The following is a 13610-nucleotide window of genomic DNA, read 5'->3' as shown; positions in this document are numbered from 1 at the left end:
CATCTGAAATGATTAAAGATAAGGTTAGTAATGATGCTGGTGCCCAAGAGACAGGAACTGAACTGTATGCAAGTACACAGATAAACTTGCCTCAGTAGTCACGAATAATTACCCTCCAACTGAGTACTGTTTGGGTCTACTGGTGTTGAAAGGCCGGAAAGAATCAAACTGTTTCCAGAACAAACCTCTGGAATATTACCAGAAAATCACAGTATACAGAATATTAATTGGGATGGAAAAAAAGATACTTCAACTAACCAGAAAAAAAATCACAATTTAAAAAAGAGAGCTATAAAGAACCAGGAATATAATCCTTAACAAGAAGAAAAATCAAACTATTTATGTTGACTGGAATGTTATTCAATTAGAAGGACATTAAAATAGTAATTATAATTGTGCTCTATATGATGAAAAAGGGAAATGAAATTCCAGAGATTAAACGTCAATATCGGTGTGTTAAAAAAGAATTCTTACACCACATACTATCTAATTACATTTCTGTGAAGCTCTAGAATAGTGTGTGGTTGTTTCTGAGAGTAGTGTGAAGGAAACTGAGTGGAAACATAATAAGAAAATGTTGAATATTACAGAAATCTTGAAGTCCAGAGGGAAAATATAGAAAGATTAATATAAGCTAAGGCTGGGTATTCATAACAAAGAATAAGCATCCATGTGTGATTTACTTGGAAGCTGGGCAGTGGTCCCTCAAAAAGTCAAAAGAGTAAAAAACATTTCACACAACAGAGTGCAGAGCCTGGAGATGTGTCAGATGCTCCTGGATTTGGAGCTACAATAAGTGGTGAGTGGCCTGACATGGGTGCTGGGAATTGAACATGGGTTTTCTACAAGAGCAGTACAAGCTATCTTTCCAGCAACATTATTTTGTTTTAAGTCAGGGTCTCACTATATAGCCCTTGCTAGCATGGAATTCACTACATAAACCAGGTTGGCCTGGAACTCACAGAGATCCACCTGCCTCTGCTTCCTGAGTGCTGGAAGTAGAGTGTGTACCACTCCTGGTCCCCTTTTGTATTTCTGGTATCTGGTAAATGCTATTTTAAATGATGGCACAAGTTTACAATCAGTAAATTATAGAAATGCAGAGGAAACTCAAGACAAAATGGCCCTGTATTTCCAAACAAGTATATTGCTAGAGGGGTAAAAAGGTATTATTTAAGATATTCAACCTATACACTCAAGTTGCTTAAATATATAGTGACATTCTCAAAAAACTACCAATCAAGAATAAAATCACACAAAACCTAGATTTAAAAAAAATGGCAGGTAAGAATGCATGCAGATTTCAAATTACCCAGACAGAAAGGTGGAACCATAGTGACACATAATTCTAGAAATTCTTGTAGTTTCACCACAAACATTGGCCTAGAATAAAGTCTTTTAAAAACTGTGTAGAAGAACAAAGGATAAAATTGGAAGCGGCCTTATGATTACAAGTAACTGGAAGAAAGAAAAGGTCTACCTGAAGCATGAAAACATAAAAGAGAAGTTGAGCACAGTATCTTATACCCAGAATCTCAGTTTTGGGGGCATCAAGACCGGAGAATTGCTGTGAATTTGACCAGCCTTAGCTACAGAATGAGACTTCTACCTCAGAAAATAAAAAAAAGGACCTAACTGTTAAAGCCATTGCTTCTAGAGGAAAGTAACTTTGCAAAAGGATGGGAAGAAGTTCCCTTTGAGGAATGTGTTATAAAGAAAAAGAGCTCAAAAATCCAGAATCTAAAAAAGAGAAGGGGAATAAAACATTGCTTTGGTCACCAAACAAGAACAGGCTTTCTATATGGAAAATATTTTGTTACACTGATAGAGAGGGGGTTCAACAATTTTTTATCATGTAAACCAACCTAAATACACAAAATGAATAAATTAAAACATACAACATCTATATGAAGGTATAAAAATAAAGCAAACAAATGTTAAGTCAGAACCAAAATAAGAATTAATACAACTCAGTCATTACAGTCCATAACAGTTGTGTATACACCAGTGGTCACATCTTGTCTGGAAGCTGGCACTGTATGTAGTTCTTAGGGTTCACAGCTGGGTAAGACTTCTGATGCTATTATCTACCTCGGCAGCATGCACAGCACCTTCTAACGCTATGAATGTTAGCTGACAGGTGGAAAACTTGCTGCTCTATGGGAGAGAGTACATATCTGGTATTGTATTGTAAATCTGGTTAAGAATTCACAGCTGGGAGGCAGTGGCAGGAGGATTTCTGTGAATTTAAGTTCAGTCTGATCTACCAAGTTACAATCTAGCTCTAACTATATAATAAAAACCTGTCTCAAAAAGAAAGAAAGAAAGAAAGAAAGAAAGAAAGAAAGAAAGAAAGAAAGAAAGAAAAAAAAAAAGATTGAGGGCACAGGTGAGGACCTCGCTGTCTTTTAGCTAAACTGACAAGACAACTCAATTGTATTCTAAATATTTATTTCCATTGACAAATGCTATTCTCATCCTTAATCAGAAAAGCTTCTCTTTGTAGTGAACAGTGGTGATTAAAGAGTCTCCGGACAAATGATACTTGAAAGTTCAACTCTGAACAGGACATTTACAATATCTTATCTAAGGTTTAAGAAACATTACAGAAGGAGCAGCATACCATAAAGAGGAGGGTTCTCTTCAAGGGATGCTACCCACAAAACACTGCAAACATGATCTTAAGGTAGCAGCAGTTGCCTGCACTGGACCTGTTAATCACCTATCATAGATGGGAGGGGTCTATGAGGCTCAATCCCTCCAAGCTGAACCATCTGCAATTGATAGTTTCTAAGGAGGGAACAGTCATTGTCTTCAGTAGGGCACAAAATTGTTCTAAACTTGGGGTCACAAATACAGTCCTGGTTAAAATCAGTGGACTACAAAACAAAACAAAAAATGTAGAAAGGAACCTCTAAGGAGGAAGGTGGGAATGGTGGTTGAAGAAGTGGGAGGGAGAGAAGTAAAGGTTGGTACCGAGAGTAAACATGTATGAACTATTAACAAACAAATATAGCCAATAAAGATGATAAAAATTACTTAAAATAACTTATAAGGTACCAAAGAAAAAAGAAAACCATACAATTTTAATTATGAAAATAATAAAATATAAAATATAAAAAGGGAAGAAAAAATAGTTAGAGGTTAAACAAGACAGGCGAAGAAGGAGGGGAAAAATTACAACACAACAACAAAACCCACTATTACTAATACCTGAAGTTCTTAAACAAAAGAAACAAAAGTCAAACTTGGCTAATAAGTATCATAAAGATTACTTTTCAAAGGACAAAAGTAAGACAAGAATTTACAGAAAGAGTTTAGTGTTGCTATAATAGATCACTAATCTATAAAAAATAAGAAAGTCGAGGTCCTCCAAATTAAGATCAAATAACTGATGAATATAAGGGAGTTGGAATGGCAATATACAATATTACATAAAGTCAGGGACAGCAATGGGTAAACCACTGACTTAAGATCTGAATCATAGATATTTATTCTATTAATTAAAAAATTAGGTGTGTCTTACTTTATGTAAATGAATGCTTTGCTTGTATACGTGTTATGTGTACAATGTGTGTACCTATAGTATGTCCTGGAACTGGGGTTATGGGTGGTTGTAAGCCACCATGTTGGTACAAGAGCAACCAGTGCCCTTAACTGATGAGACATTTCTACAGTCCCTGGATCATGGATTTAATATGTAGTCAAGATGGTTCCTCAAATATCAAGGCTACAGAAAGAAGTCAGATAATGAGTATCTTTAAGTCTCTTCTAGTGGCTGCTAGAAAAATTTCACCTAAGCAAAGAAATTTAGTATACCAAAGGTGAACAAAAACTTGGGATTTAGAGGGGGAAAAAAGGTAAACTACATGTTCTGACAAATTTTTTAAAAATCTCCCAAGCAAATATAAAGATGATGAAGAGAGAACAATGACAGATTATCAGTGTCACAGGTGTGAATTATTTATTAAAAACTGAATAAAATTGGGTAAGGTGGTATAGTCCTGTAAAAAATAAAAAAAGCTATAATTGACCTATTAAATCAATAAATACATTTGACTCATCCATGAAAGAAAAATACTCCCAAAATTATCCAAAGTAGGACTCAACTATACTTTATAGAAAATATCATAAGGGAGGATAAAATAAAGGACTAAGCAAAGGTATATCAAGTAAATGGAAGTGATAAGGAAAGAGAAACAGATATTATTTAGAGAGATTAAAGATAAAAGTGCTTCTTTAAATACTAAAAGCCACAATTAGGAAGGAATAAAAGATTTGTCCTACCATTCTCAGCATGAGATAGATCAGTATATAAAACATATTGAAGATATCGAAGACAATGTAACAAAGAGGGTAGACATTGTAGTTATATTTTGAAATTATACATTCTGAACAGAGTCCTTTTTATCAAATACTTGTATGGCATATTCACAAAAACTGATCATATTTAGGAAATAAAGAAAACATTACTAAACTCCACCAAATGTATTAAAGATATAAACATAAAAGCAGAGACCAATAAAGCAGAAAATAAAAAAATAGGCAAAATAAATAAAAGTTCTACTTTGGAAAAGATGAGGTAGACAAGGACTAGTGCTATAATTTGAAACTGGCATGACTCTCATTGGTTTTGGCTTAGGATCTCAAAGCAGAGTGTTTAGACATAGGGCTTGTGGAAGGTAGGAGGTGACTTCTACATCATTAGGGTTCTGGCCTCATCAATGGATCAGTCCATTAAAAGTCATAATGTGATGGCAGACCTAGTGGAAGAACTAGGTTAGTGGGCCACGCCTTGGAAAAGTACACCCCTTTCCCCTTTTAGCCACCACAAAGGAAAAACAGAGCCAATTATCTATGTTGGTCAGTCAGGAAATTTTGTTATAGTTATGGGAATCTAGAACATGTAATTTAATATAGGGATTTTTAGGCTTTCCAGGCCAGCATAGTCTACTATAGCAAGTTTCAGCCTAGCAAGACTATAGTGAGACACTGTTTTAAAAGCAAGGGGGAAGAGGTAAGCACTCAAACACAATGCTTAAAAAAATCATAAGAAAATATGTTTCAGACTTCCATGTAAATATATAAAGTTGGATGAAATGAATAACTTTATAAAAAAACAAAACAAACAAGTTTACCAAAAATGTATTGCATTAGGAAATATGCTTTAAAAGACCAATTTCCCTAAAGAAAGAAGGAAAAACAAAAAAACTTAGCAAGAAATTATGCCACAATAGCACTATTTTTAGGTGGTTTAAATCTGGGTAATGGTAGAGAAAAAAAACTACAAAGAAGCATAGGTTTCCTATACTAATCTTACAGATAAGAAATATAAACAAGTTTACTAATTCATCATCTAGAAGACATACTGAAAAACTAAACATGGAAACAGAAAGTCATCTTTAAAATGTAGCTCAGCATAATGATTTTTCTTCTTGGGTAAGTACCAATTTGATAGACATACAAATAAAGGAAAAATAGTGCACAGGATATTTAAATTGCAGTTTGAAATAAAGTTTTACAAAAAAAGCATGAACTTCAGAGACAGGAAACTATAATTCCTGCTTACCCTCCCCTACAACATCAACAATTATTAATCAGTCATCTTGAGATGTAATGTTTATCTCAAATTCCCTTTAGATGATTAATTTGTAATTGTTTTTAATCCTAGAAGATCAGTAACTTTATAACCAAAAAGAGCACACAGCCATGCCCCTTGGTTAGCAAATATTGATAACACCTTTTTGTCCAGGAAAGGAAAAAAAATCCAGATTTTAGAAATTCATGTGCCCGATAAACTCAAATCTACCTTTTAAAAAAATATTTTGAGAATGCAATGAATTCCCCTTATAAACAGTAAGATCATCATCACAGTTTCAGAAAATGTTAGAATATGACACATTTTCAAGATCAACAGATACCTTTTAAAACCACTCCGCCCCTCCCCTCCACACTCCCATTCCAGTAAGTATCTACTAGCTTAGTCTACAAAGCAAAGCTGCTTCATGCAAGCATCCACTAGAAACCAGCGCCACCACCTGTTACCTAAAACAGGATAGTAAGAAAGCTAGAGGTGACTAACAAACTGTACAGGATGTTGCTCTACAACTACGGGCATGCAGTGATTGTCAAGCAGGTGAACAGAGGCTACAACACCAAAAGGAGCCAAAAGCTCCAAGCAGAAAGCCTAACTTCCTGGTTCATCTCAGCAAGAGTTCCCAGTGTGAATAGTAACTATCACCGAAAGAACTAAGGATTGTAACAAAAGAAACTCTCAGGAACAAAGTAGCAACTATAAAGTGCTAAGTTCTTCTATAAACAATAAATTGCTACTACAAAAAGTTGTGTTTTTCAATAAGATTTGTTTGTTCCATTATAAAATTTTAAGTTTAACTAGTGTGTGTGTGTGTATTTCATTATATATAACTCAAATGCAGGGCACATTTATAATAGTTACTTAATTCTACAGTCAAGAGATCTGAGCTCTCTTTATACACATTAATAGACAGGTATAGATCATTTCCAACTCCTTCATGTTCATAACTCATTTTGTTTTATCAAGGAGCAATTCACGTGTTTCTTTTTGTCTTTGTTTTGTCCTCCACAGAATATCAACATTATTACTTCAAACCTAGTCTAGTCTTTCATGAAAGATAAATACAATCAGAATATTTTAGAAATTTGGAGAAATTATAACTAAGTCTAGGCATGATTCAAACCTCAAATATGTAATGTCTCAAAGATCATCATAAGAATCTTCCAAAGTGAACAGACATAAAAGACTGGAGAGCCAATTTATATATGGAAATAAAAAACTATTTCATCAGCTACATAATGTTTTAGCTTCTATTAGATTTATTAGGGCCTCTACACTATTCATTTCCTAGAAGAATCACAGAATGTGTATGTGTGTGAGTGTGCGAGAACGAGACACGCTTTTCTCTATCACTCTATTTTTTCTAGACAGGATCTCACTATGTAGCCCTGGATGGCCTGACCTGAAATTTGGTATATAGACCAAGGTGGCCTCTGCCACCCAAGGGCTAGGATTAAAGGCATAAGTAACCATGTCTGACTGTATGTTTGGTTATTTTTTTGTTTTGTTTTGTTTTTGTTTTGAGGCAGAGTCTCTTGCTGAATCTGGAGCGTAGTCATTTGTTAAAGCTGACAAGCCACAGAGACCCTAGGATCTTCCTAGGTCTGAGATTAAGGGCTCATGTCAGCATGCTTGGCTTTTTACATGGATGTTAGGAGTCTAAATTCAGGAACGTGAGCAGCAATCACTTTACCTACTAAGCCATTTATCCCAGCCCCAAGATGAAACTTTTTACTCTAAGATATCTATAAATACAATCATACATGTAACATGTTTAACCTAATTTTGGTTCAGAAGATAATAAAGTTACTGAAATGAGTGTAGTTTTATTCAAACTCGACTTCAATATTATAATTTCTGATTGATACAAATTCACACCATATGTAGCCTTTTATTTGGTTGGGATGGTCAAAGAGAACACATTTTGCTCATTAAATTATAGATACTGTGCTATGCTGGAGATCAGGCCAGAGCCTTGCATGCACATCCTGGTTTCCTTTAGTGTTTTTGTGACAGAGTTTAGCTTTCAAGTTTAGCCTAGCCTTCAAATATATAAGCTCATGTTGATATCAAACTATGGCAATTCTTGTGCCTCAGTCTTCTATTTTTGCAAAGTCTTCTATTTTTGCAACCACACTATCTTAGTCTTTGGTTTTAGACACATGGTCTCACTGTATATAGTTCAAGCTGGCCTTGAACTTGAGATAATTATGTTCCTCCATGCCCAATTAAATTGTGTAAAATGAATGCATGTTTCTTTTCTATTACTAAACATAAAGGAGAGGGTAGCAACTTTAACGCTTTCCCGACCCCTAGTTTTTAAGTGAATAATCTTTCAATTAAAGTCTGAATTTATCTAAAAGGAATCTTACTCTATATACCAGGTCAATAAACTCTGACCAACTAAGTTAAACATATTTATTAGAAATGCTTTGCTCATTTTTATCTTATTGTCTGTGATGGCTTTCACATAGAAGTGGTCAAGTTAAGTAGCTGCAAGCAACAGAGACTATGATCTACAAAGTCTAAAATATTTATTATCTGGCCCTTTACAAAATAAAATAAAAAACTTTAAATATTCCTACTCTAGACCTTTTAAGATATAATAATAGTCAACATTTCTACATCAGTGCTAATTTAAATCATCTTAATTTTGCCAAATTTATCATTTGATATATACAGCTAAAGTGTCCCTTATTTGAGAACTATTAAATTAGACTTAGCTTTTGTTGCTGTGTTCACTGAGGCTTCTCATGTACAAGCCATGGGAAAAAAAGCTGTGAAGGTTAGCTTTAGATTAGCAAAGACTACTCCAAGAAGATCTGCTTGCTGTTTTATTTTTCTTATTGCTATAAAAATTACCATTTCGGAGTCACTGTGAGAGGCCTGACCCAGGCTGGATACAGGCCCTAGCTCAGAGTGAGAAGCTTGGTCAAGGGAGAGAAGGGGCTCAATAATGTCATCGTAATCATCTTCCTCTGTATCCCCCTCCCCATCGGCAAAAGTACCTCTAGTCAAGAAATCGGAGCGCGTCCGCGCCATTCGAGCTTTCTTTTTATGGGCCGGTCTGGCAACCTGCTTGACCAAATGATAAAACAAATAACACAACAATGTTTTGTTTTTGTAATTTGGGAGAAGATGCCAATGAAAGAGGGCTCATGAACATCTGGAAACTTCCCTCCACCCCACCATGCCCTGTCTATTAGCAGAAGTAGTAGGGATGACCAAAGAGAATCCATACACATTACTGTGAACAACAGATAATGATAGGAACTAAGTCTACACTGTTCTTCTCCATAGTGAACTGTCACCCTTCACTGCCACATGTCACCTGAACAAACTGTCCTTTTTTGCCTTAGTGAGTTCTTTCTTTTATATAATTTTTATTTTTAGGCACTATTCCTTGCCTAATACATACCGTCCTAATTATAAAAGGCTTAATCTATAGCTTCTTTCTCTAAAATCACCTGGGAATAAATAGATAAATCCAATACTTACCTCTCTTTGGCCCGGCCCTGCTAACTTAGATTTCCAAGCTGGTTCATCTTGTCTGTGGACTTGAGGATTTCCACTGTGTACACTTCAAACAAAATAAACAGGATTACTTTTCAATTTCTAGCAGATATTCCAGTGAAGTAGTCCTAAAGTATAGAATTATAATTTTGTGTGTTTTTGTTTTTTGAGACAGTGTCTCTCTGTGTAATCTGTAGCTATCCTGGAACTCATCAAGCATATCAGGCTTGCCTTGGGCTCACAGAAATCTACCTGCCTCTGCCTACTGAGTGCTGGGATTAAAGACCACACCCAACTATGAATTACAAATTGAATAGGACAGGACAAGCCAAAGAAACATAGCAAATTCTGTAAGTAATTCCAGATATCTTAGTCAATTCCAAAACTGGATTTATTACACTCATCCTCATATTCTCTATGTGTGCATGTTTGTGTATGTAGGCTTGAGTACATGCTTGTATGCAGGCAGTTGCACATGTCTGTGTGTTATCCTATGGAAGCAAGAGGACAACTCTATTATTGTCGGCCTTGTCACCATTAGACAGGATGTTTTCACTGAACCAGGAGCTACACTGACTGGCCAGAAATCTCTAGTAATGCTCATATGTCCTGGTTTCAATACTCCTGATCCCGAGAACTAGGGTTACAGTTGTGTACAGTCACACACTTTCATGCTGGAAATCCAAACACATGTCTTCATGCTTGTGCAGCAAGCATTCTTATCCAGTGAGTCACCTCCCAAGTTCCCAGTTTTTTATTCTTACACAATCAATACTATAATCAAGAATCTACATGCATGGTGAATTCCTAGAGGTCCCTGTGATAATCACTGGGTAGATTACACAATAGTGGCATATGTTTAAGAAAGGCAGCAACAAAATTAGTTGAGAACCAAAGTGAATTCAATAATGAGAAAAATTGTAAGTCCCTCACATCTTTAGGATACTTGTCTTAAACAAGCTTTTCATATAATCATAAAATATATAATAGTAATAAGGATCTTGTTTTATTTTAGGATGGTTCCTTTTGGTTAGAAAAAAGTCACTTTCTGAACTCTTCATACCCTATCTTAACTTTAAAACTTGAAGCAATGTAGAGTAATACTAACAATGGCAGGATATGAATTGTTATTCTACAAACACAACAGATATAGTGTTGGTTTGTGAACATTTAATTTTGCCTGAAAAATTCAGGGACAGGACTACTTTATTAGTAAATTCTATGTAGAAATAGTATGTCGGAATCTGATGAAAATTTGAACAGTATCTAGATTTTCCTGGCACTAATTATTTTGATTAATTCAGTATTATGAGTTTTAAAATTTATCCTTAGACTACAAACTCCTTGGAATTTATGACTTTACTAGTATCAGACTAGTTGAAAATAGACAATAACTTACAACACTAGTTGATAAGTTAATTGCTTTTCCATTAGAAAAATTTTACTTTTATAAGGGGTTGTAAGAAGTTATTTTGGACTAGGGAGATGACTCAAGTGAGTACTAGCTGTGTAAGCCTGATGCTTGATAAGCATGTATTATGTTCCAGGTTTGATCCCAAGAATCAGAATTAAAACAACAAAACAACACAATACAAAAAACACCTCTAAACCAGAATACATCCCCCTTATGACTGCTGAGTTAAAAAGCTTTTCTTGTGGTTACCATCACTTAAAAGAAACAACTAAATTATAAAATCTGAAAGAATCCCCACTTAAAATAGATACCTAAAGCAGTTTGACTTTTAGAAACATATGACAGATCTGGTCATAGTGGCATATGCCTTTAGCAGTCCCTACTGGCAGGCAGATCTCTGTGAGTTCAAGATCAGCCTGGTCTACATCATGAGTTCCAGGACAGAGAAGCAAAATATAAAATAAAACAAAAAACCTACAAAGTAGAAGGTAGTTGTCAGCAACTGGGGAAAGGAAAAAGAGCTGTTAGTGAGTGAGTTTCATTACTACAAGACAAAAAAAAAAGATCTGTTGTATAATAACTTATATTACTATATCATACACTTAAATTTTATGATAAAAGACATTAATGAAGACCATAAATAATAGGCCAATAACCATGACAAAACATGGTAAGTTCTGAAAAGTCTCACAATAACCAGTTTGGATCACACCACTTCATAGCTCTACAGCAACCAGCACATGCTAAATGCCTGGTACATTGACAAACACCATACTGCCCTCTGAAAATGCTTTTTCAATTAATGAGGAAGAATACAAAAAAAGTGCTATCTACATTCAAAGACTCCTAAGATGTAACGTATACTTTACATAGAGAAAAATAAAAGATTAGAGCAGCATGCATGTAGACAGAGTGGAACACAAAGAAAAGCCCTTCAACAAACTACTCTAGAAAACTTCCTACTTAACATATAAAGCACAAATTTCACTTACAGTGGAATAATCATATTGTCTTTCGGTGTGAAGAAAATGGCTCTTGAGCTTCCCCCTCTGGAAGGGTCATCAGATCTGTGGCCATAAGAGTGAGCTGACCTAAAGTGTTCTCTTTCTGTAATGCGATTATTAGAGAGTTTACAGGCAACATTATGTTGGGTGCCTATTCTTTCTGTCTTGGATAATTCCTTGACAGACTGACATGGGCTTCCTTTTCTTTCAAAGAACAGGGTGACAGGTCGATCTTTCGGAGGTAAATGAATGGAGGGGCTGTCTTTTGTGGCAAGAGCTGCATCTCTTTTAGTGACTGTTGATGGGGAAACTAGCATACCAGCTTCTCCCTTACTTGGAGTATTTTGGATATGCAGAGAAGAAGGCCTTTCTACTCTTTGTCTTGACTGATAAAAGGATGGTGCTAAGAGAGATTCCTCAATTGTCTTGAAGGCTTTCCGTTCCTTCTCTAAAATATCTGTCTGTTGACGAATCTGTTCCATCATTTCTTTTTCATTCAGTTGCTGTAGCTCCTTTTGCCTTTTCTCCTTTTCAGTATTCAGCTTTTCTAACTTCTTAAGCACAGTATAGGAAGAATCTGTATTCAAAGGAATCACTTGATCTCCTGAGAACTGACACTTCCTGGCTTCCCTGTTGATATCTTGAGTAACAGCTGTACTCAAAGTAGCTTCTCCTTCTGGCAGTTTGTTCCTTTGGATACTTGTGTCAGGCTGGGAGCTTGTTTTCAGAGGGTCTTGATGGGGAATATAAAAAAATGTAGGCAGACTACTTGAAACAAAAGAGTCTCTCAGCTGGGGTTTACAGGTGATAGGTTCAGAACTACCAACCAGCTTTTCCTTTGCAGTGCCATTCTTCAAACGCTCTGAGTCACAGGATGCTCCTTTTCCAGTCAATGCAGAGCTAGTCTCACTTGAGACGCTGGGGGCACTGTCTTGTGAATTGAATTTTGGATTGGTAGATCTACTGGGTGATGAAATGTTCAATTCTCCCTCATCTAAATTGAGGGACTCTGGTTTGCTCTTTTGGTTCTCCTCACAGGTCAGAAGTTCTAAGCTCCCTTGTGAACTCTCACTCTCAGGTGTACCCTGTGGAGACTGCAGACCTTCAGGCATCAGTTCTGTAGACCATCTACGTTCCTCTGAAGGAGACACACCACCAAGAGAACGGACTTTCAGCAATTCTAAGCTAAATATTAGCTTGTTCTAATTCTCTCATTCTCCGACTTTCTCTTTTGGCCCGACCTACTTTTTTCTGGTGGAGATCCTCCAAGGACTTGGGTCTCTGTCTTACAATCACTTCTCCCTGTAAGTCCATACCACTTTGGCTTTTGTCTGGAGACTCCTTTGAGAAATCCATTGAACTCTCACGGCTAATTCGATTACTCTCTATCACTGATTTACATTCCTCTATTGCTTTCACTCTGTTGTCAAAAGAACGATCCTCCCACTCAGAAGGGTCTGAACCCTGAATTGCTAGAGTTCCACATGCCTTGATATGCACCAATCCATGTTCTAGTTTTGTTTCTTTCAGCCTTTGCTCTTTTAAAGCTTTATATCTATACAAAAACAGACAAAGTGGATTATACACAGCTCTTGATTTCCAATGAAGAGAATTTAATTTCCTATAATTTTTTAATAGAAATGCTTTTTTGAAGTAGAACCTTGCTATCCTTAATTATGGTCAAAGTTGGCCTTAAACCTCAGGCTCAAGTAATCCTCCTGCCTCAGTTCCCTATTTAACTAGGACTAGTACATACCACTGTACTCATCTACATATTTCTAAAACTAACTTGGTTGTACTAGTTCAAATTACCCTCTTCTTTATATGAATAATTCCTAACTAAATAGCCTTCACAAAATATTAATTGAACTAAAGATCCAATGCTCTCAAGGTAAAAAAGAAGTTGAAAATTTATAAGATTAAACCAAATGTACAAGGTTTTTTTTGCTCTGTTTTGTTTTTAAGCAGTTATAACTATATTTCGTGGAGGTTTACAACCTGTTTTAATTCAATGACCATTTATTTAACTTCTGCTATAGCCCAGACAGGTTAGAACCTGTAGAAATTTATCACAGTCTAGTGA

The 13610-nt window shown here is 35.7% G+C and overlaps 1 protein-coding gene across 1 annotated transcript in view; it reads right to left on the bottom strand.

Annotated features, from left to right (window-relative positions):
- LOC121136466 (unconventional myosin-IXa-like) overlaps nt 1-13610 on the bottom strand; it is a gene marked incomplete at its 5' end in the record, with an annotated part of 143501 nt that overhangs the window by 43279 nt on the left and 86612 nt on the right. The window contains 4 exon segments of the mRNA XM_040736944.1: nt 8459-8671; nt 9095-9176; nt 11516-12720; nt 12722-13082. Of these exon segments, the coding sequence (XP_040592878.1) occupies nt 8459-8671; nt 9095-9176; nt 11516-12720; nt 12722-13082 (1861 nt within the window).

Source organism: Mesocricetus auratus, unplaced genomic scaffold (assembly GCF_017639785.1).
Source record: "Mesocricetus auratus isolate SY011 unplaced genomic scaffold, BCM_Maur_2.0 Super-Scaffold_100227, whole genome shotgun sequence".
Taxonomy (NCBI): Eukaryota; Metazoa; Chordata; class Mammalia; order Rodentia; family Cricetidae; genus Mesocricetus; species Mesocricetus auratus.
Note: the sequence above shows the minus strand (reverse complement) of the source record. Positions and strands in the feature narration are given on the sequence as shown.